Genomic DNA, 22,500 nt, shown 5'->3' with positions numbered 1-22,500 from the left:
TGTACTTTAAGATTGCATACCTTCACGTCCATTCTCTCACTATTTGGTACTTTGACACACAATCTTGGTGAATCTTGGAATTAAAGTTCTCCTTCTCAAAAAACTATAAGTGCTGTCCAAATAAGAGCGTCCCAAACTCTTGAAGAGAAAATACCATCCTTGTTCTGTCATCTTAGGTCAGAACAGCCAATTCAGTGACTACAATTAATGTAAGGAAAGGCAAAAGCAAGTATCATGTATAAAATAGTTTATTACCATAATAAATAAAACTTTTTTTTACAAATATCATTTGTGCTTGTTTAAAAATGTTGAGAAGGGAATATCATCAATGGAGGGGCCTGCACGTTCCTCTTAACATTCCCAAGCCACAGATATACAGTGGTGTTCTTGGCAGCATCCTCAGCTGACCACAAAAATAGTATCAGCTCATTTACACTTTTGTTTATTCATGCTCATTTGGACAAAGTGACTGACAGATGCAAAGGAAAAAGAAAAACCCAATAAAGGATTTGGCAGGACTCAATGGAAAGACTATTAATATAAAGAGAAGCCCCAGAATGATGAACTGCTCATGAGTAGAAGTATCCTTGAGGTGTCGGCGAAACGTCGGATGTGGACAGTCTCCAACTAATGCACAAATACAGCATCGGAATATTAAGAGAATACATTCATTAGGGGAGGGTGCATCCTTCAACATAAGATCAGTTTATATCCTGATACAAGATCTGTGAACTTCTCATTGAACAACTAATGGATCCGTCGGATGACTCAGAAGTCACAGATAAAGGGACAGTGGCTGTAAGAAAAGTTTAATGGCAGGCAGGGAGGGCACCCACCAGTCTGGTACCTGCAGGGAATTCAAGTCCAGTTCTAGAGGTTCCAGAATAAGTCTGATATGCTCGCATGAGAATGAAGTTTCACTTGAATTTAAGCTGCAGATGATAAATTCACATTGATTCTTTTGAGCTGTAGGGGGTAGAAATTAAAACTCAACATGAACACCTTTGGTGAGAAAATGGTTTTTTCTCTGATGTTTGCAGTCAGTGCTGAGAGGATCATGAAGTCTCCTCCGGGTGGAGGGCACAGGAGCTGGTGAAGGTAATTTCAATTGAAGCAAGTGAGAAGGCAGTATATAGAGCAATAACAATGATTTAGCAACAGAGGGAGGCTGTCTGGGGCATCAAGTGTGCCCTCAATGGCCTCCTCTTTAAGCAATGCTAGGTGATAAGGGAGGAGAGAGGAAGGGGCATTGGCAGCTCTATCACAGCTGGAGTTCCATTCAAGGGTCTTAAGGCTAAACGTCTTTATTGCAAGACATAGTACAATCTATTAATCAAATGCACATCAGCAACGTGTATCTCCACCAGGGCTCCTAAAATTTCCCAGAGTATGCATGTGAGACATAGTGGTCAGTGCAACAAGGGGAAATGAGAATCTTCCTATACCTAGTATTCCTAAAGAGTTCATTTAGTCCCCACAAGGGCCTGGACAAAGAGCTTGACAGTTGGCATAATACTTCTACCTTCCATTTAAGGATTTGGAGAGGAAGCTTGCTGAATGGGATGGGGTGGTATAGTACATTTTTACCCCTGCCCAGCCCTCCCCACTTTTGAAAGAAGAGGATTCCAGGAAAGGAGCTGATGTTTGGCCAACAGCAGCACACTGGATCAAAGAGGTTGTGGGTAAAACACGCCCCAGGGATTGGATAACAAGAAGAAATCAAGTAAGAAATGCATTTCCAAAAGTTTGCTGGAAGGCTGCTAAATGGGCTCAGCTTTTTAAATACTTGGGCTATCCTGTAGCATTAATGTTGTAACCTTATTAGCATAATGTAGCATTGCATTAATTAATGCAATGAGTTGCATTAATTGTACACTAGACAATTTGGTTTCTCAACCAAATGGTCGTCTCTGTTTCTGTCCTTTGGCTATCTTTTGTTATGTCCAGTGGAGGAGCCCTTTCTAAGTATATGGGATGGCAGCACCCATTGCTGGAGTCAGTGCCCCCCCACCAAGAACAAACACCACCTCATTGACCATCTTAGCTCTTAGAGTTAACCCTAAACCCACCCCTCCATCAGCCGGGAAGAGCATGTTCAACCAGCAGCCAAGTGACAGGGACAGGACCTCCCCACTTCAAAGCAGCCTGTCAGGATATTCTCTGGGAAATGAAGCTTCAATATGAATGACATTCAAAGTAAAGAATTTAGTAGAAATCAAATAACCAGCACTTAACTAGACAATGGTGCCACATATCATGCCCTGACTCCTCAAAGAGGAAAAACATACATCCTGGGCAAACCTGTTCTCTCTTGGCATACTTTTTCTGAAGTCTAAATGTTCTGTCCCATACCTCGTAACTTTTTGTTTCCCTAATCTCTCTCCAGCCACCAGATAATGGTTTATACTGGAAGGCTCAGGTCAGTGGTGTCGGAGGCACATGGTCCTGGCTCGGGAACCCAGAGTGGCATCCTGGCATGGGAAGGCAGTCAGCACGAAGCAGCCTGCGGTCAAGTTCATGGTGCGAAAAGGAAGGGAGAAAGGTTTGGCTCATTTACACAATGTTTTTTCAAAGAAAACAATTACAGCAAAAAATCCCTCAAATCCTAGGGAGGATTACAGGAGAATAAAGCCCATGCACCCACATGTGCACCTGTGACCCCAAGATGAACAGATTCCTGCCACAGGAGCTGGCTTCTGGTCATGAGCCCAGTATGCACTGATTCAGGAGTGCATTCCTAAAGCTACATTCCCCCCCAGAACATGTCTGGACTTCAAAGCCTTACACCATCTTTGCCCCTCATACCCAGAGGTCTGAGAGATTTCATGGACATCTATCTCCCTCAGGCAGAGCTGGAGGGAAGTGGCAGGGCCTCTTGACATTGACGTGGGGTGCCAGACAAGAAGCCTGTAATCAAGTCCCTGGAGAGCTGGGAGGCAAAAAAGTGTCTCCAGTGGCAGGTTCTTCTGAGGCTGGGTTTTGGGGGTGATTTGAGGCCTGCCCTGCCTTAAAAGTGGTGGGTCCTAAACTTCAGAAGCAGGTTGAGGAGCATGTTTAAGGAATGGCAGACTAGAATGTTAGAGAGGGCAGCCAACAGATGGGATTCCAGATATTTTATGGCCTCTTACCCAAGGACTGATTCGCAGTTTCTCAAGTGAAAGAGGCTGAAGGCCTCACAGCTTTATCCAAAATCACAGATAGTTGTGACTCAGCCTTAGGAAATTACACTTCCTCTTATTTGTATGCCACCATCTGAGGCTAAATCTAATTATGTCGCAACCTGGAGAAGCCAGGGGCAGCCCCTGTAAGCCTGATGTGAGAAGCTACATATGAGGTTAGGGCTCATGGAGTAGGACTCACCCTTGAGCTCGCAGGCCCTGTCTTCCCAGGGCCATCTGTGCCAACCCTGCGAACCAGGAGAGGTCAGCCCTGCCTTGCACAGACAACCGAGGGCCCAGCCCTGGGACTCGCCGTGAGCACTGGGCAGGACTAAGGAGGTGGGGTGGGGTGGGCTGGGGTGGTGGGCAGGCTCGGACTGGGGGCTTTCAGAAACACTGAATATCTTTGGTAGGGCAGAGGTATCAGGGATGGGGTCACCGTCTAACACAGGCAAAGGTAAGCTCCCTGGATAAGTAAGTCCATGTTGTCACCTGTACTCCTAATTCCATTCCCTCCCGGTTGACTTTTCAGAGCTGAACTTCTAACCTTGCTTGTCAGTATTTGGGGTTCTGACACCTCTCTCTAGGGCATATGCCCCAGCCAGCTCCACTGTGCCTGGAAGAGACTTCTCCCCTTTCCTTTCTCAGATGCCATTGAGAGAAGCCCAAGCACATGAATAACCTGACTTAGGTGACCACGAGGCAGTGAAGTATCCCCGAGCGTCGTGGCAGAGGGGCTCAGATGGCCCATACGCAGCTCTGTGACCATCACTGAGAGCCACAGCTCCAAGGCCACTTATCTCCATCACCTTACAGAGATAGCAGGAAACTCACTGCTTCATTCTCTTTCCAGCTCCTGAAGAGAGTACAATCATGATCCTGCAATCTTTTTCCATTTTCTCTTAAAATCCTACTGACTTTAGTAGGAAATAGACTGGCTTTAAAATAAGGCCCAGCATGGCTCCCAAGTGCCTATAATGACCCTGTGCGGTGAACAAAATACAAAGGTCTGCAGGGCAATCCCAATGAGAATCATAGTATAAACATAGCACTTGCTACAGTTCTGAGGTTGTGTGTGTCTGTGTGTCTGCTTTGTTAATAAAGCAACTCTGGGCTCATGACCCTTCCTGCCGATGCTCCATACCCTGAGGAATGCCACGGGGACACTTGGGAAGAGGCCAAGAAGGAAGAGAAGCAAGGGAGCCTGTGTGTGAGGCCAGCGGCATGGAGCAGGGCCAGAGGCTCAGCTGGGCACTCCAGAGCCCTCCCTGTCAACTGTCCCAGAGGAGCAGGCTATGGGCCGCACTGCAGAGAACCCCTGGATCCTAAGGGCCCCTCTCCAGCTCTTACCCTTGCCTCACCTCCTTTGGGAAAGGAGACCTGAGGATTCCCAGCTCCAAGTGTCTATGGGAGGCATGCACCACACCTGCAGCTGCTTTTCTGGCCTTAACCATGAGACAGAAAGTTTCTGGGCTCTACCCTCCTGTCCCTCAAGCTCCGCTTGTCCCGAGCTAGTTACAAATGACAACTACAGGAAAACATGGTGACATCAGACACGGGCTGTACAAGGACGGGGATGCTGGGAAGTCCTTGGCCCACCGCAGTCCGTGGGGGGTCTTGGCAAAGGAGCCCAGCATGGTATATACATGAGAGGTTCTCGGCACTTTCCCACCAGTCCCCAGATGGCTGCTGCTCTGTTCTGGTAGTTTTAATCTTTTACAAATATCATGGCAGTAAAAAATTAAAAATGAAGGAAAATACCCTTTAGACAGCATGTCCCTTCTTCCAAAATTGTGCAAAGACGGTTCAGATGCAGCTGCCACCTTGCAGGGTAGGGGCACGCTACCCTTCCCATATCTTTTTCTAGATAGAGAAAGAGCGCGTCTAAGCCACTGGCCCCACTTTTTCTGTTAGGAAAAGCCTACTTGAAAATTGTTGGTCATGTGGACATATGTGGTAGGGGTGATGGTGACGGCAGGGTTGTAGGTGTCTGTTTCCGACTTTTTTTTTAATTAGACCTCTCAGCTGGCTCCAAAAATGTCTCTCTCTGATTCTGGGGACTGTGGCCTCGATATTTCAAACAGCTCCTGAGGAGACTGAGAGGATCTTCTGGAAGTTAATATCCTGAGTATCTCAGAGAGCTGTTTCTCAATATTGGTCATTTTGGCATTTAAGGCCTTGATGTCCTCCTTCAGCTCGTGCCTCACCTCCAGGACTGTGGCCTGCAGCGTCTGCTCAGGGATGGGGTAGAACGAATGCTTGACCTCTGCCAGGATGGGACTCCGATCCTGGGGACTCCTGGCCTCACCCACGTTGTCCAGGCGCAAGTCGCTCTTGGTGATGCCACTGTCACATGAGTCTGTCTTCTTCAGTGTGGCCTCGCCTGACGCTTTTGTCCTCTCGGGAAGTGTCTCCATCGACTCAGCCTTGGACACCTTGTTCCAGTCCTCACTCTTCCCGCATGCATCTTTGAAGCGGGCCCAGCCTTTGCGCTTGGCACAATCGCCCCCGCCCCCCTTGGGGCCCAGGCACTCGGACCCTGGCGCCTGTAGCTTTGCGTGGTCTGGCACCCCGGAGGTGGAGGCTGCCTGGAAGGATACGGGTGTGGCAGGACTCTCACGCACGGTGACCACGCTGGTCTTCACGAGGCTGTGGTTGGCGGAGGCATGCTCTGTGAGGACATTGCCCTTCTCCACATCTAGGTCATCCAGGTCCCGGCCCCCTCTCTCAGCCGCCAGCCGGGCCTCTTTCTGCTGTCGGAATCTCTGGAAGAGGCGCCGGACAGGGTGGTCTGGGGGCAAAATCAGGGGGGCCTCATTCTTTCGTTTCATGCGCTCTTCCTCCTCACGTTTCACGTCGCTGATCTTCCGGAACACAATCTGGAGAGAGAGAGAGAATGACACGCCATGTTAGCCACATGCTGGCTGCAGCAGCCCAGCTCAGCCCCTCTGCCTATCTTGGCCCTCTGCTTCCAGTCCACCTGCCACCAAGAGGCTGGGGCTCACAGCCTACGAGGCCTCATGAGGCTTTTCTCTATGACTGACATCACTCTCCTTTTCTTGACACTGGCTCCCAGCTTTCCAACAGCAGGGAATTGACTCCCTTTGTCATTCTCTTCAAGAGGAACAAATCCCATTTTCTTCCCTCTCCACCTGCCAGGAGGCTGAAGAATCCAAAGAGCATCTTCCCAGGAGACTGTCCTAGCCTCTGAGCCTGGCCTCCCTTAAATCCATCCTTGTCTGCAATTCAGCATCATCTGATGAGCCTTTCAAATATCACTTTTCTGGCCCCACTTCAGACCTACTCCATTAGTATCTCTGCACAAAAGTTTGAGCATCTCTGGTCTAAACCACACTTCGGGGCAAGAAAGTCCCCAGGCAAGGCTACAGCTAAGGTTTCCAATGCCACCCACAAATCTGGACCCTAAGTGCATGTGGTTGGCTGTGAAAAGTAAAAGCCATTCTCACACGGAAGTCCTTGTCCTTGGGGAGCTTACAGTAGACTAACATCTGTAAATTTGAACATAAACTTGTCCTAACGATAATACCCATCACTTGGACAGTGCTTTGCAGGTCACAAGGCACTTTAATGCTACTTCATGTATTCCTTTTGACAGCACTGTAAGGTCACTGGAACACCTGTTACTATCCCCATTTCAGAGATAAGGAAACCACAGCTCAGAGTGGCTAAATATCACATAACAGGTAAGTTGCCTAGAAGGGACTTGTACCCAAGGTATCAAACCCAAGATCCATTAGGTGGCCAGCAGGTAATGACTAATGGTGACAATACTTCATGCAGAGGATGGACCATCAGCAAAACAGACTCATGAATTTGGCCCTGAGTGCAGCATAAGCCACAGCTTACAGGGCCTTCCCCTGGGTCAGCATCTGACTATGGGAAAGCCCCCAAATTTCTAGCTTATATCGCATGTGGCACTTAGACTCTGGGACATGTTTTGACACATATCATGTTTGAATTTGTGAGAGGCAACCTGCAGTAGGTTGTCTTTTTAGTGTAAATTTCTGATTTGAGGACTGGGAGTACTGAGATTGTGGAGAAGTAGAGCAGAGGCCTGCAGTAAGGGGGAACAGCAGCTTTTTCATCGTCCCAATCTGGAGAACTCGGTGCCCTGGGCAGGCAACTTAGACCCACCCAGAACCTGTCCCAGGGACTTGCCACAGGACCGCTGGTCTTGGGGAGGCACACGTGGTGGCATGCCAGGAGCAGAGGTTTGGGGTCAGAAAGAACTAAGTTTAAGTCCCAACCCCATTACTTAACCGTGTAACCTCACACAGGTATCTTAACTTCTGAGTCTCAGCTTCCTCCTTAAGAAGTAAGGAAAATCTCTACTTTTCAGACTTGGTATAAAGCTGACACAAGATGACTTATATGAAGTCACTGGCCCACTGGAGATGCTTAAATGACTTCTGTTGTCCCCGCCCTTTCAAGGCCCCCAGATGAAGATGACACGCAACTTACCCTACCTCCTCCAAGAGGCCCTGCTGCATGCTCTCACCGGTAGGTTCTCAGGTATGATGAACAAGATGATTGTTTTATAGTGCCCAGTACAGAGAAGCCAAATAAACGGTTAATTGCTTGATGCTAGGAATCCATCAGCAAATCGCTGGCAGACTAGAGGCCCACGTCTATGCTCTAACTTCTCGGCCAAAGTTTCTGTCACTGGATAACTTTATACTGAGGTCACCAATAAGTGGATGGGTTGTGAAATCTTCCAGCCATTACCTGGGTTCTGATATATGGCTTTCTGACCTCCACTGGGCAGCATTTCTCCCATCCCTGCCTCCTCTGCTCCCCTCCTTAGCCATACCCCAACTGCCTCTATAGTCTGGCTTGCAGATCCAAGAAATGGGACTCAGGAGAATCCTGTCCACCCTGAAGAGGGCCAGAGAAACCCAACTAAAGGCCTCATGGGGAGACGGGGAAGTGATAAGTAGAGTGACTGGGACGCTTTTCACTCTGTGCTGAGTTGGATGCCTCTGTACGTGCTGTGCTCTGTTCTGGGAATGGCCTCTGCTCTCCATTGAGCATCCAAATCCTCTTCATACCAAGACCCAGCGCAAATTCACCTCCTCCAGAAAGTCTTCCCTGATTCCGATGTGCTCTAAGTTATCCTCCTACCTCCCAACTCCAATGGCCCTTTCTGTGGTCAGACTGCTCTTCTGTCCTAATTACTCTCTATCTTGTATCCATTTGTAGTAGAGAGGCCAACTCTCTTCTGCCTACTCACATGCCTTCTTAGGAGAGAAGAGAAGGGAATAGGAAGGAAGGTGGAATGGAGGGAAGGAATGCAGAAAAGAGGAAGGAGAAAATGGGTGAGAATGTGAATGTACCCAAGAGAGATGATGGCTTTTAGAGCTCATTGCTCTTTTCCTGCCCTTTATATCTGCAGGATATCTGATTCCTAACACTATCCCCGTTTTTCACTTGAGCAAGTTTGGGCGGGTCTATTCCTTGTAAGCAACAATTCCTGAACACAAACATATCTTATCCCCCTAAAAGGTCCCTGAGGGTTTAGAAACAGTACTTTGGAGGTCACACTGTATTTTTTACTTTTTAAATTTTTGCTTATTATTTGCCCTAAAAGAGCAGTGATTTTCCATTTTGTTCCAATTTCCAGCTGTTTGAAGTGCCCGGTACCTAGCAGGCCCTCAATAAATATCTGTGGAATGTAGAACACATAAATATTGGCTAATGAATCCGTGGGAGAATATCTTCTTCCTGGAAAGATGAAATCACAGAGGTCATAGTCAATGTTATAAAAAGCAGGGTTTGGCCTGGACACACATCTCTCTCAACATCAAAGGTCAGGGGCAGCCTCTGAGACCTGAGATGTTCTAAGACTAATGAAAAGGAAGTTCTTCAGATATTGAGGAGCCAATGCAAAACGGATCCCAAGAGGCTGTACAGCAAAGGCTTAACAGAATTCATGGTGGACATTTGGGAGGGGAAGTGGGAGCTCCTCTTTGAGGGTGTGGCTACATTGTGCTTGTCACCCAGAGGCCCCATGGGTCAGAATCCTGGGCTGAACCAGCCAGCATATTCAGGTGTTCTGACTGAGTGGTCGATGTGGGCAGTTCAGACACTCAAAGACACGGTCTGTTGGTGGAACCATGGGTCTCTGGATCTGTGCAGGCTTTTTTTCCAAAGTGTCATCCTAGGCTGCCCTCCATCATCCTGTGTGCTAGGCAGCCCCCCGAAACATCACTGTCTCAACCAGTGGACAGGTGAGCCAGGGAAGAGCTTCCTACCCTGCAGAAATGCCTGGTTCTTCCTTTGGGAATCAGAGGGGTAAAACCAGCAACCCCCAGGGGACAAGGCAAAAGGAGTTTTTACAGAGCTGATGTGGTCTGACAGCTTTGCTGATCTGGAGTCGAGGGCTCTGCTTACTAACTTCAACTGCTTTTCTGGAGAAGTTAGTCATGGAGTCTGTCTCAGAGGCAGCCATGACCATGCATTTTGCCAAGTACTTTAGATCTAAGTGGGCAGGAGTGGTTGTATGACTCATGACAATGAGGTCTGTGCCACCAGCACCAGCCACAGCAGCTCTCCGTCTGCTTGGAGATGCTCCACAGCTCCCTATGGCAAGAGTGTATCCTGGAAATGATGGCCATGACTCCCAACTCCCTAACCCAGGATGCTCCCTGTACTGGACAGGTGATGGATGGAGGTCTGCGGAACAAGTGTGTCCAAAGTATTCCGTGATGCTCTAATAGGTACTATGAGGGGGAAAAGTTTCAAGGTTAGGTAAGTTTGAGTCACACTGCAATGTTAAATGGGTTGCTTTACTACAGGACTTCTCAGAGCCTTAACATGCTAATGTGCCTTATGAATGTCTAAGAGGAAGACATTATATGCAGCATTTCTTAAGCCAGTTCCCCCAGATCCACTCTTTTGAATAAAAGAACCCCCTCTGGAAAACACTAAAATTATATCAATGTGTAGGGCATAGGATGCTCTCTGTATTTGTATATAGCCCTAACAGATGGGCAGTTGTTTCCTGTTCCAACGGAAGGGGACCTCCTGTCTCTAATTCACTCACTGAACCCCTGGAATTTGAGATTTGAGGACTCCATTGCAGATGCATTACCCCCTGGTGGACAGGCCGGGATCAATCCAAACTTTGTGGCTATAGCCATCCCCCTGTTTGTGAAGCCAAAAGAAGTGATGTATACTGCCCTCCCTCCAAAAATCTGCTTCTAATGTTTGTGGTTTAATGGGGAGAGAGAAAAAGAGATCACAGGTAACTTCTCTATGCACCACACATAGGCTCCTGCAGGATGGTGTGAAAATAAAACCCTAAAGGACTTCCATTTTCACTCATCCTCATTGCAGGCTGACCTCATACTGATTTCATCATCTCTTCCTGGCTGATTTTATTTTTTGAACTCTTACATGAGCTCAGAGAGCTGACATTTAAAAGTACCCCCGAGATGAACATTTTTGCAATGAGGACAACTCTTCATTGGCTCTTGCCTTCTTTCTTCACATCACAGATCCTTAGTCAGGGACCACACCAGCAGAGAGGTGCTGGGGTCTGTCTGGAGAGGTTGTTCCACTGGAAAAGGCCCAGCCTTGGTGATAGAAAACTACTCTGTTCCTGGCATGGGTTCTAAGGCACTGGTAATGGGATAAGTCCAGATCCTTCCTGGATCCAGCCAGAGTCCTGCCAGCCCACAGGGGCATATATTTTTCTAGCCTGACATGTTGCTCAGAATGCTGAGCAGCTCATGACTTATTGCAACCTAGAGACAGAGGACGCCTGGAGGGCAGGGATGCTGCTGTGCCTTGCTCATCCAACTTGGCATCCCTCTGAGGTCGCACCAAGCCAACAGCCCTGAGCCTGGGAAGACTTAAATGGTTGTTGAGCTGAATGGAATTGACACTCAGATCCTTAAGCTACAGGGATTTCTGAGTAATTATTTTCAACTTGGTTTGAAAAACCAATACCCCTGGAATCTGATGTGAGTCAGGATAGTCGACCACCTCTTCTGGGTTACATTAAAAGAAGGCCCAGCTCCTCTCAAGCCTAACCTGTTCTCCCCTTGGCCTGGTCCTGGCTACAGCTTGAGGAGTCATCCCCTTGGGGTCTCAGCAGCACGCATGGGGGAAAGGCAGGCCTAGGAAGGGAATGGACTTGCTGGAGTCCTGACAGCAAGAGGATGTGGGGAGGGCACCCAAGTGGGAGCACATTACTTAAAAGAACTCAGATTGTGGAATAAAAATGCATATGTAATGTCAATCCTCAGTGGTTTGCATAAATGAGCAGGGGCTGAGGTATGAGTCATCAAAATCTATGGATATATCAAAAAGGATTTAGATGATTTTCTCTTGGATTCAGACACACGTCCCCAGTCTGAAATGCTCAGCAGTAGAAAGAGCACTGGCTTGGAGTGGTCCTAGCTCTGCCACTGGCTAGTCACTGTGTGACCTTGGGAAAGTTATATCCTTCCTTGGTTGTATCAGATCAATGGTTCTGAAATCTGGCTACACTTCAGAACCCACTGAAGAGGTTCTCTAGTGAGTGAGAATTTCCTGTGGCAGGGCTAGAAACTGGCATTTGCGGCAAACTTCCAGGTGATTCTGACATGGGCAGCCTGACCCAGGTTTGCTGACCAGGCTCTCAGAACCCCTGGATGGATGGATGGTGAGGTCACTGCTACTCTGCTGTCCCCTGTGCATGGACTTGTGCTCACACATGAGCATGGCCACACACACCAGCCTCTTGTGCACCTCTCTGCCTGCACTCACACTTCCAGCCAGACTCAGCCCTCCTAGGTGCTACCTGGGATTGGAGTGGGGGATGACCCTGGTGAGTCTCTCACTCAGCCTCTGGTCCCTGAAGGATGACTAAGAGGAAACGCACAGGCCCTGCAACCACCTTCAACTCTTTCTTTCTTAGATCTGACAAACATGTCAGGCTAGACAAATATATGCCCCTGTGGGCTGGCAGGACTCTGGCTGGATCCAGGAAGGATCTGGACTTATCCCATTACCAGTGCCTTAGAACCCATGCCAGGAACAGAGTAGTTTTCTATCACCAGGGCTGGGCCTTTTCCAGTGGAACAACCTCTCCAGACAGACCCCAGCACCTCTCTGCTGGTGTGGTCCCTGACTAAGGATCTGTGATGTGAAGAAAGAAGGCACTCTGTCTAGAGTGGGGGGACACAAAGCCAAGCAAACATTTACGGAGCACCCACTGTCTGAGAGCACTCAGCAGGGCGCACACACTGTATAGCTTCTTGCTAGTAGGAGCCAGGCCTCTTCTCCTAGAGCTGGGGTCTATGTTGGTGCTGACTCAGGCACCTTGAGTGGCCCAGTGTCAGAAGGGCCATAAGATCCCCACAGGCTCCCTTGACGTAGTTTTCCTCACCCACCAGCCTCCTCCACCAGTCACCCTGCCTGGTTTTATGGCAGAGCATAAAACATGAAGATTAACAAACTGGGCCATTTAAGAAACTTAAAACACAGAAAAACAAACTGCAGATGGGCAGATAGGATGAGGCAGTTGGTTGGGTTTTACTTTTGGAGAAGGCCACTTCTCAACCCCCTCAGAAAGATCACTTCTGTTACTATGGAATCAAATGCTACATTTTCTCCTCAGTATCATGATGAATACATGACAGCCCAGAACATGGGGGGGCCCTGAGCCTCGAGGAAGGGAGGGAACAAAGCACAGCACTGTCCTCCGGGGGATGCCAGGCTCGGGAGATAGAGCAGTCAACTCACAGTGTAAGCACAAAGTGCTAAAGTGGGCCTGGGGTGGGAGGGTGAGGGCAGGAGCCTGTGGAGTCAGCATGGGGTGATGGCATGTGCACACGCTTTGGAAGTCAGGGGGACTTGGATCGTGTTCCGCAAACCTCAGTTTCAGCACAGAATACAACTGCTTTCACAGAACTGTTATGAGGATTAAGTTGGATAATGTAAGTAAGCCCTTAAGGAGAGTGCTTGACTTTAATAGTTGCTCAGTAAATGTATTATGTATTACTCTTTGTGGGGGCTTGAGATGATTCTAGAAGAATGAGCTAGAATTAGGTACAAAAGGTGAAGGATTTGGGCGAGGGTGTTCCAAACAGGGAACAGCCCACGCCAAGACACAAAGGCAGAAATGCCAGCCAGGGAAGAACAGTGTCTTTGTGGTGGCAGTCCTGGTGAGAGGAGCTGACGCTGATGGAGAGCTCTAATGTGCCAGGCACTGTGTTAAATGTTGGACTTGTGCCATCCTTAAGGAAACCCCAGCAGGTGGGTACATTATTATCCTCATTTTTCAAATAATGAAACCGAGTGTAGAAAGCGTAAGTGAATACCCAACAGGACAAAGCTGTGGAGCTGTGAGCCAAACCCGGGCAACCTGAGTCCCTGCCCACACCATGTCTGAAGCCATTCTTCTAGGGAAAATGCCTTGGGTTTTAGTTCAAAGGACAGTTTCTCTCAGTATATGTTGATGACCTCCACTAGTGTCTTTGTCCATTGGCAACTTCTCTGAGGAATTCAGGGGCAGCACTAGGAAGTAGAATATCTGGCCAAGGGAAGGCAAGAGGCCAAGAAACCGAGATTCCCAGAGGATTTAAAGAGGGAATGCGTCTCTAGATGCATTAGGCTGTGTGGTCTTTTAACTCTCAGGATGGACCAATGACTTAGGGTGAAACCCAGACTTTGATTGATTAAGGTAAAAAAGAGGGCTAGCAATACATGAGCCCAATTGTTTGGCTTATTGGAAAATCCTGCCTCCCTGGAGGATGCTGAGGTTACCAGTTACCCTGTTGGCCACTTGTGACCTCTGTGTCCAGCGCTAGTTAGGAGGAGTAGGAATGCACAGATGTCCCAGTGGCCTTCATCCAGGAAAACCCTAGAGGCTAGAGCTGTTCTGTTCTCAGGGGACCTGGTCCACTGGCTCTCAGCACACTGCTAACAGGCAGGCCCCTCCCACCACCATGCAGCATCTGCACTTTCTTCTGGCGTTAATCAAGAATGACTTGTCTGACCCATCAGTGAGATGCCATCATCTTATTAACTGGCATCTTATTCACTCTTATAAGGCCCCCCCCTAGACTGGTGGGCATGGGCAGGAGGTGGATTGGACATATCTACTTTTGACAGACCAACCTGGGGCCTGAAAGACTCCCACAGATGCTCCTGTTCCTGTGTCTTCAGGAAGGTTCAAACCCAAGACAGATGAGTATCCTTCCTTCTCAGTGCCATCCAGAGAATGAGATGTGCCCCTGGGTTGCTACTCAGGGAAGAGATGGCACTGCTGTGCAAGAGTTGCTATCCTCTGGCATTTCACTAGGGGCCACATTTGTCACCTTCTCCTTGTTCTGTGCTCCCTCAGTGTAGTGGACTGAATTATGACCCTCAAAAGACACGTCCACCCAGAACTTCAGAAGGTGGCCTTATTTGGAATAAGGTTCTTTGCAGATGTAAGCAAGGTAAGGATCTCAAAATGAGATCATCTGCATTAGAGTGGGCTCTAGATCAGTGATGAATGTCGTTACAAGAGACAGGGAAAAATGCAGAACACAGAGAAAGGCCATGGGGAAGATGGAGGAGATACTGGAGTTATGTAGCTACAAGCCAAGGAATGCCAAGGATTGCTGACAGCAACCAGAAGCTAAGACAGGCCTGGAATGGATCCTCCTCCAAACCTCCAGAAGGAACCAAGGCAGTAGACAACTTTATTTCAGACTTCTGGCCTCCAGAACTGTGAAAGAGAAGCAATTCGTTTTAAGCCACCAAGTCTGTGGTCGTTTGTATGGCAGCCCTCAAACTAGAACACAAGGTCTGCTTCACCACTTCCTCCTCTCTCCCTCCCCTAATGGAGGCCCTGTCCACAGCCCTGCCCTTTGCGCTCAGGCCTCCACCAGCTGTTCTCCCTTCTGCTTCAGTATTCACCCTCACGCAGCTGAAGCCGGCATAGAAGCCAACAAGACAATGGATGCAAGTGCCCACACCCGCTGTGTGCTGGTTTCAGACCCTGAGGAAATTGATCTTTCGAAGCCTTAGTTGTCTTCTGTACAAAGTTCCTACTTCCTCTTCCCGTGGAGTTGCAATGAAATAACATTTGAGAGACGCCCCCCTCCCTTCACATTTATAAACCAATGCTGCTTTTCTTTCTAGTCCCAGCCTGAATATTCCCACCCTAAGCATGGGTACATCAGTGTTTCAGAGACCCCTCAAACTCTACTGTCCTAGCCAGAGCAGTCTCCCTTCCCACCTAGTTCTTCGTCAGTGCAGGTGAAGTAGATAATCAGGCCAGTAGGAATCAGAACCCCAGTTGGGTGGGTGGGAGGAGCAACCGAAGAGAGGCCAGGTAGAAGACTGTGATGAAAGCTAATGACAGATATGGAGGGGATGGCCCAGGGAAGCAGAGGAGTGGGCAGATACAACATGGCCCGCTTCTAGATGTACACACCAGTTCATGATGTAAGGAGAAACAAATATGAGCTGCAGACTCTGCACCTCATTAATCTGAACCTGAATCAAGAATGACTTGTCTGATTCATCAGTGCCATCCCATGAAGACTGGCATCATCTTACATCATCTTATTCACTCTTGTAAGGGTCCCCGCCTAGACTGGTGGCCATCTTCTTTTGACAGACCACCTTCAACCTGTGGCCTCACCTGCACTAGGTCCCTGAGGGGCATTTGCAGTCTTGTGAGTATCCCTGGGAAACACATGCTACTAACTCCTACAGGGCTTTGGCCCCTAATGTTGTCCCCCATCCTAGGAACGAGATGGAAGCATGTGCAAACCACAAGCCTTCCCTTAGCCCTTCCAGAGGCAGTTTTAGGAGCCTGCTTGCCTGCTTTTGTCTCCACTCCCAGGAGGTTCTACTCTGATCCCTCAAAGGAGGACAAGTCTTAGAGACTGGAGCTTTGAACCTCTCCCTACTTCCATTAAAGCTCCTTGAAGCATGTGGCCCCACTGGGCAGCCCTCAGGACTCCTGTCTTTGCCCCTTCACTCTGGCAGTGCCTAATGGGGAGGCCTAGAACCCCTAGAATGAAGATCATGCTGGTAAAGACAGGGGAAATAGGGTAAGACTGCCACACAGGACATACTTCATTCTCCTGTTTTGAGGACACACACACACGTGCTCAGCAAACAAGATGCCCCTTCTCGGTGCCAGTGTACCAGCTGCACACGTAGCTCCTCTTACCAGCTACTCCCGGCCCTCGCTCCCCCTGCTTTTTTTTTCCCTTAGTGACTGACAGGTATCCTATCCTGGGTAGAGGCCCGAGGCACTGGATCTGAAGCCAAAAACAGCTGAAGGGTGGTGGGAGTAGGCAGTATTCCTATCTGTGCTGCCTGAGCCCCCTGTCTGCAGGGCATATGCCCAGTGGGGAGCAGAGCCACAGCCTGTCCCCCGGGTAGGGAAGAAACTCTCAGCCAGTGAGGGGTCTGCAGTCCAAAATTCCCAGGGAATCCTCCTGGAGCTGGGCAGTCCCTAGTCTCAGGCCCCTTGGGGAGAGCCTCTGTTTTGTGATGGATTTCACAGGACTTCACAGCTCTGTATGTCCATTCTTTGACCAAACCTAAATTCTTCACTGGGGTTTTAAGCCTCAGGTCCTTTCTTTATGGAGAGGTGACATTCTCTCCAAAACTTCATTACACAAGGAAACAGCTCTGATCAGCCATTCAAACACTCTTTATGCAGTGCCTACTCAATACAGAGCAATGTATGAGATAGTTGGTCCACACTTAAAGAAAGCTAAGACGCTTCCTCTCAGAAGCTGATGATCCAACAGCTTTCCCAGCCTGAGCTGATCTGGGAAACAGCTGCATTTTACAGAAGGACCAACTGAGAATGAGAAAGGGAAGGGGGATGGGGGACAGCGCCCTTATAGTGTTTGCTTCTCCTTGGAGTCCGGATGGTGGTTCAGAGGCTGTTCTAGAGCAATCCAACCTCTCTTTAGAATGCTGACACTGATTTATGGAGTTGGCACTGCTCTATTCTTAGCCATGGATGGGACCACCAGGCAATGACGCCACTCTCCTAATGAGAGGGGGCAACGGAGAGTTCCTAAGCAGCTGCCACCAACAACTCAAGTCCTTTACTTTATCCAGCTTAGTCACGACAGCAGCTCTGGGAGATGCTCTGTTGAATGTGCTTTCATGAGGAACTTTTCCACTTGTGAGAGCATTATTCCCAGTTTACAGATGTGATGGTGACTCAGAACGGTAACTGGTCATTCACTTGAGTTCTTGGTATATAGTGCTGACATCAGTCCCTTAGGACCCGGACCATTTCTAACCTATCTCTCAATAACACCTAGTATATTTACACTGTGTTCAATTTTAGCACCTGAGACTATCAATATATTCACCTATCTTTTTGTGTTTGAATTATCTCCCTACTCCCATTGTCCCTCCCTCCCTCAATGATAAGTCTCCTTGCTAGAATAAACCCTGCCTTGTTCATTTTTGCGGCCCCAAAACTAGAAGGGTGCTTGTCACACAGCAAACAAACATTCAGTGACTATCTGAGGACTGACAGATTGTGTGACTTGGGCAAGTCAATTAACTTCTCTGCCTTTGTCTATTATAATTTGGAAATAATATGCTTTACAAGAGAAATATCATGAGGATGAAGTGAGACAGTGAGCCCCAGGATGTGTGCATCAGCTCTTTATCTATTGCCAATTAGCACCAAGGCCACCCTCCACACTCTGCTGGCTGGGCACCGGCCAGTCAGTTACCCAGACTCCCTTGCCGGCTGGTTTCCTGTTAGGGTCTGCCAGTGGCAGCTCTGGCAGGAGACTGATAGGCGGGAGGAGGAGAGAAGGGGCTTCCTCCCTGCTTCCAGCTCCTGTAGTATGGCTCCAGCAGCAATGGTCAGCTTTAGCCCCACTCTCCAGCAGTTTCTCTGGTCACTTCCTGCACAAGCTTTTTCAGCTCTCAGCTGTGTACCTGGGCAGTCAGGGTGCAGCTCCACAGCTCTCCCCATTCTCCGGGACACCGGTCAAACCAAGCTCTCTTCCCAGAAGCCTGGGGAGTAGCTACACGTGCCTCTTCCTCAGAGGTCCTGGCACAAGATATGCAACACCCGCTTCTCAGAGGGCTGCATGGAGCACCCACTCACCAAAGCTAGGGCCCCTCCTCCAGCCTCCTAGGTTTATGGTAATACTGCCCTTTTGTGCTCCCAGCACTGGTAGAGAATGCTGTTTATTTCCATTATTTCCATTATTAATCCCTGGGTGTCCTCAGCATCTCCTTTTTGCTCTTTTAGCCTTTCAACTCCAACTCCATGATTTAAGTCCTCTCTTAAAAAATTAGTATAGTTTCAGTTTCTGTTTTCCTGATTGGGTCCTGAGTGATTGTGTGCGGGAGGGAGCTCAGGTTCAAGCCTAGCCAGGGGGTAGATGCTCCCACTGAAACTGATAGTGGGAGCTGATACCTTTCTCTCAAAGAAACTAGTAGCATCAGAAGGAAAGACACTTGAAATCCCGCCTGGTAACCCAGTCCTCGTTTTATGGGGGGCACTGGCTAATGTCACCCTTGCCACTGTCAGTAATCAAAGCTTTGAATTTCTCTTGGTTTCCTTGGTCACCAGGACTTGGGGAGAGGGCATGTTTCTTCCCTGCTACTCAGTCTGTTTTCCTCATTCAGAGGATCTGCTATTCCTAAAGCTTTCAGAGAACAGCCTGCATAGAGGCCTGTGCAAGGAAGGAGGCAGAGTTTTATCCAAGTCTGTCTTAGAAGTACTGTCTTTTGATGAATCATCACCTGCCCAACTGTGGTCTTGGGTGAAACTGTAATGCACAGCCATCTCCTGAGCAGGCTGATGCTAACCATTTTACATACCTTATCTTCCAACTCTCAACCACAAGCCTGTGAAGTTGAAACTATTATTAGTCCTCTTTCAAAGTTGAAGAATTTCAGATTTAGAGACATCCTTTGCTGATGGTTTACTCAGTCAGTCAGTGGGTGACCAGAACCCAAGTCTGCTGATATCCAAACTTTGCCACCAGGGCTGGGAACCCACAGGTTCCAGAGCTTAAGGGGCCCTGGGAAGGGAAGAAATTCATGCTTCTTTGCTTGGGAAGCTTCCCTGGGAAGGTCATCAGAGCCCTGGAGAGAGCTGAGCACCTGAGGGCTAAGAGGGTCTTCCTGCTGGGCCCAAGAAACATGGGCAGGATACCTGCTTATACCAGGCTCTGAGCTTGTGCTAGGACATGAACTGAACTCCCCTGAGGATTATGCTAAACTGTGACTGCTGATAACCCAGACCCCGTGCTGCCTCCTGCAAGGGGACTGGGCTCCAGGCCTGGGGGTTGAGCGTTCAACTTTTCCCTCAGGAGTCTTCATCTATCTTTCTTGTAGGCCTGCAAGATGCTCTTGCCAAACGGAGACGTGACATGCATTGATTTCAATCCCAGATCACGCACTGAGGTGCTCCTCTTTTCAAGGCAGCAAGGCAAGTAATTTGTCTCTCAAACTGCACATTCACACAAAATCCTTAGTCTGACCCTGGCAGACTGTACACTCATGTTATTGCCACTCATTGCCATGGCCGGTGGGGGAGGTTGTATCCTTCTGGCCCATGGCCAGGGCTCAGGGACTAGTGGCTCCTCACTCCTGGAGCCCAGTCCCCATGTGGAGCATGGCCATGCAGTTTGTCAAGGGCAATATTTCCAAGGCCCCTCCTCTGCTTCCATCAGCCACACATGCCCGGCAATCCTTGTTCCTGGTACGGTAATCCACATCAATTCATCTAGGAAAGTGGCATTTTAATTTTCAGGAAGCAGATAATGCAAAATTAGGGGACTTGTGGTGCATATCAAGCAATTGTATCATTTCTACATATTTTTTCACATGCTATCATTGTAGGTATATGGATAGACAGTTTGTGGATTGCTTTTCTCTCCTTCTGTCAATATACACAAATGGCAAAAGTTAGTCCTGAATCCAATATAGAATAGGAAGGCTGGTGTGTTCACTCCAGGAGTAACCTTAAGTATTTCAGTTGACCTAGAGGTTGAAAGCAGTTAAGGATCTGGACAGTTTAGCTTTCCCATTCCACACCTATAAGCTACCCAGCCCACAGACTTGAAGCAGGTATGCCCAATCTTGGCTTTCTTGGTTGGGGAGGAGGCAAAAGGAGCATAAACACTGCAGACTGGCCCCACCATGATCTGTTCTGACCACCATGGCCTGGTACCTCCCACAGCTTACCCCGTGGGAAATCCCCAAGAGCCAAGGGGTCTGGAGAAAGCCAAAGTGGGTTCCTAGTCCCTAGTTCCAAACCCTTAGGGCATTTGAGATGGACAAAGGCCCTAAGAGAAGAACAGATACACCATAACCAGATGAAGAGAAGGTAAAAGAGAAAGAGAAGGATCTCTGGCTAAAGGATTTCACTAGGAAGGTGACATGAAATAAGAAACAGCAAGAGAAAGGGCAGAGAAGAGGGCATAGAGCCATCAAAATGGCAAAGAAATGAGCCTTTATGTACCAGAATCACGGAGGGGAGGGAGCCCCACGTCACCTGATAATGATAGTGGCTGCCAGATGCTGGGCTCTCCTGTGTACTTGGTTCTGTTCTAAACACTTCACAAACATTATTTCCATGACCTTGTACAACGACCCTATGGGTAAGCCACTATTACAAATCCCATTACGGAGAGGAGGAAGCTGGGACGAGACTGTACACAGTCAGCAAGAGGCTGAACCCAGGCTGGTCTGCCACCAGAGCCTGAGGGCTGCAGCGCCTGCCTGCCATCCAGCCTGCATCCTCCTGCAGAGGCCACGGGCAGCTGCCCCTTCCTCTTTGATACTAGGAGTAGAGAGAGAACAGGGACTCCCCACCTTTATTTGAAAATGAGACTCTCTTTCCTTTTCACCATTGTCATCTCCCAGCCTACTGTGCAACAGACCCAGTAAAGTGTATTTCTCCAGCTGGGTCTCTACCTCACACTCTCTGTCCCCATATTTTGGACCTTCTGCTCCCCAAGTGAGTCTCTCTTTGCTCCAATCTTGTACCCACTGTAAAGAGAACAATAGGCTCTGTGGAGTAGGCATGTGGGTTAAATGAGACATAATGTACATAAAGCACATGGCATCCCCAGTGCTCAATAAATACTGTGCCTGCCTCTCCCCACCCTGGATTGAAGGTTTTGCCTTCCTTTTACTGAGAATGTGGCCCTCATGTGTCACTGATTCAACAGGAGGGACAGTCCTATGCCTGGCCAAAAGAGCTGTATTTGGTCAAACCTGGGCACAGCATGGACACAGGCCTGTTCACAGAAAGACTGGCAGAGGAATACCTTTGTAGCACGAGTATAAGAATGGCCAAGAGAGCCCCACTCTGCCAAGGAGAAGCTTTGAGAAGCCATCTTTGGAGCAGGAGTGGAATCTCTCAGGCCTAGGTAGGTGGATCCTCAGGCAGCAAGCACAGCCTCTCGGCATATGCTAAGAACAGAGGGAACCAGAGAAGCTGGACAGAAGGTGGCTGAAGAGCTTCACTGCCCACCACTGGCAGGACCTACCTGTTCCTGTGTGCCTTCCTGTGCTCCACAGCCCCAATCCTGCCCCATCTCCAATTTTCAATGACATTTCAAAAATGTTTCACCAATGGACCCCATTCTACACATGACTTTTTCCTGGAGTAAAGAATAATAAAAAAGTTAACCTAACCAGATGAGTATAGCTGGCAGCTGGGTTACTATTATTTATTTTATGAATGTGGATACTGAGGCGCCAAGGTGTTTGCGGCTAGTAAGTGGTGGGGCCGGCTGGAATTTGAACCTAGGTTTGAGCCCACAAACCCAGGCTTATTTTGCCTTCCTCCTGACCAGCTGCCAAGGACTCAGCCACTCATCAGTGGCAACTCCCAGGGATTAAATTAAATTGGCTGGGACAGCAAGAGCCGGAGCTGATGGTCTCAGATCCCCCTCCCATCTCAGAAAGAATCCTCTGTCCTGCTACTGCCCCTTGAAAATCAGCCAAGTGAGGAAGGGACAAACCACCATGCAAGTCAGGAAGTGATGAGCCACCAAAGATGGTGTTCAAAAGACATCTCTTTATAGGTAATGGTGGCAACAATTATACTGTCCTCCAAGGCCACCAGGAATGACAACACACTAAGAGCCTTACAGAAGCACTGAGCAGGGAATGAAACGCTGCTATCTTTGGTATAGGGAGCAGATACTTTACTGCCTACTGACACAACTCACAAGCTTCTGCCACATTCCTTGCTGCAGGTATGGGGTGTCCAAGCCAGCTTCATGATCTCATCTGGGCCCCTCTGGCCAGGAGTGTGAGGCCAAGGCTGGGGTATAGAGCACACCTGGGTCCAAGTACCTTCTGACTCCTTCAAAGTTGC

The 22,500-nt window shown here is 48.7% G+C and overlaps 1 protein-coding gene across 2 annotated transcripts in view; it reads right to left on the bottom strand.

Moving 5' to 3' along the window:
- Nucleotides 1–232: 232 nt before the first annotated feature.
- The window catches only part of KCNH1 (potassium voltage-gated channel subfamily H member 1), a 463,213-nt gene continuing 440,945 nt past the window's right edge, over nt 233–22,500 (bottom strand). For both annotated transcript variants that reach the window (XM_032137316.2, XM_032137317.2), the window contains exon 11: nt 233–6,037. In XM_032137316.2, the coding sequence (XP_031993207.1) occupies nt 5,180–6,037 (858 nt within the window). In that variant the 3' untranslated portion in view covers nt 233–5,179. The remainder of the gene's footprint in view (nt 6,038–22,500) is intronic.

This window comes from Hylobates moloch, unplaced genomic scaffold, assembly GCF_009828535.3.
Source record: "Hylobates moloch isolate HMO894 unplaced genomic scaffold, HMol_V3 SCAFFOLD_18, whole genome shotgun sequence".
NCBI lineage: Eukaryota > Metazoa > Chordata > Mammalia > Primates > Hylobatidae > Hylobates > Hylobates moloch.
The sequence above is the reverse complement of the archived record's forward strand: the minus strand, read 5'-3'. Positions and strand labels throughout refer to the sequence as shown.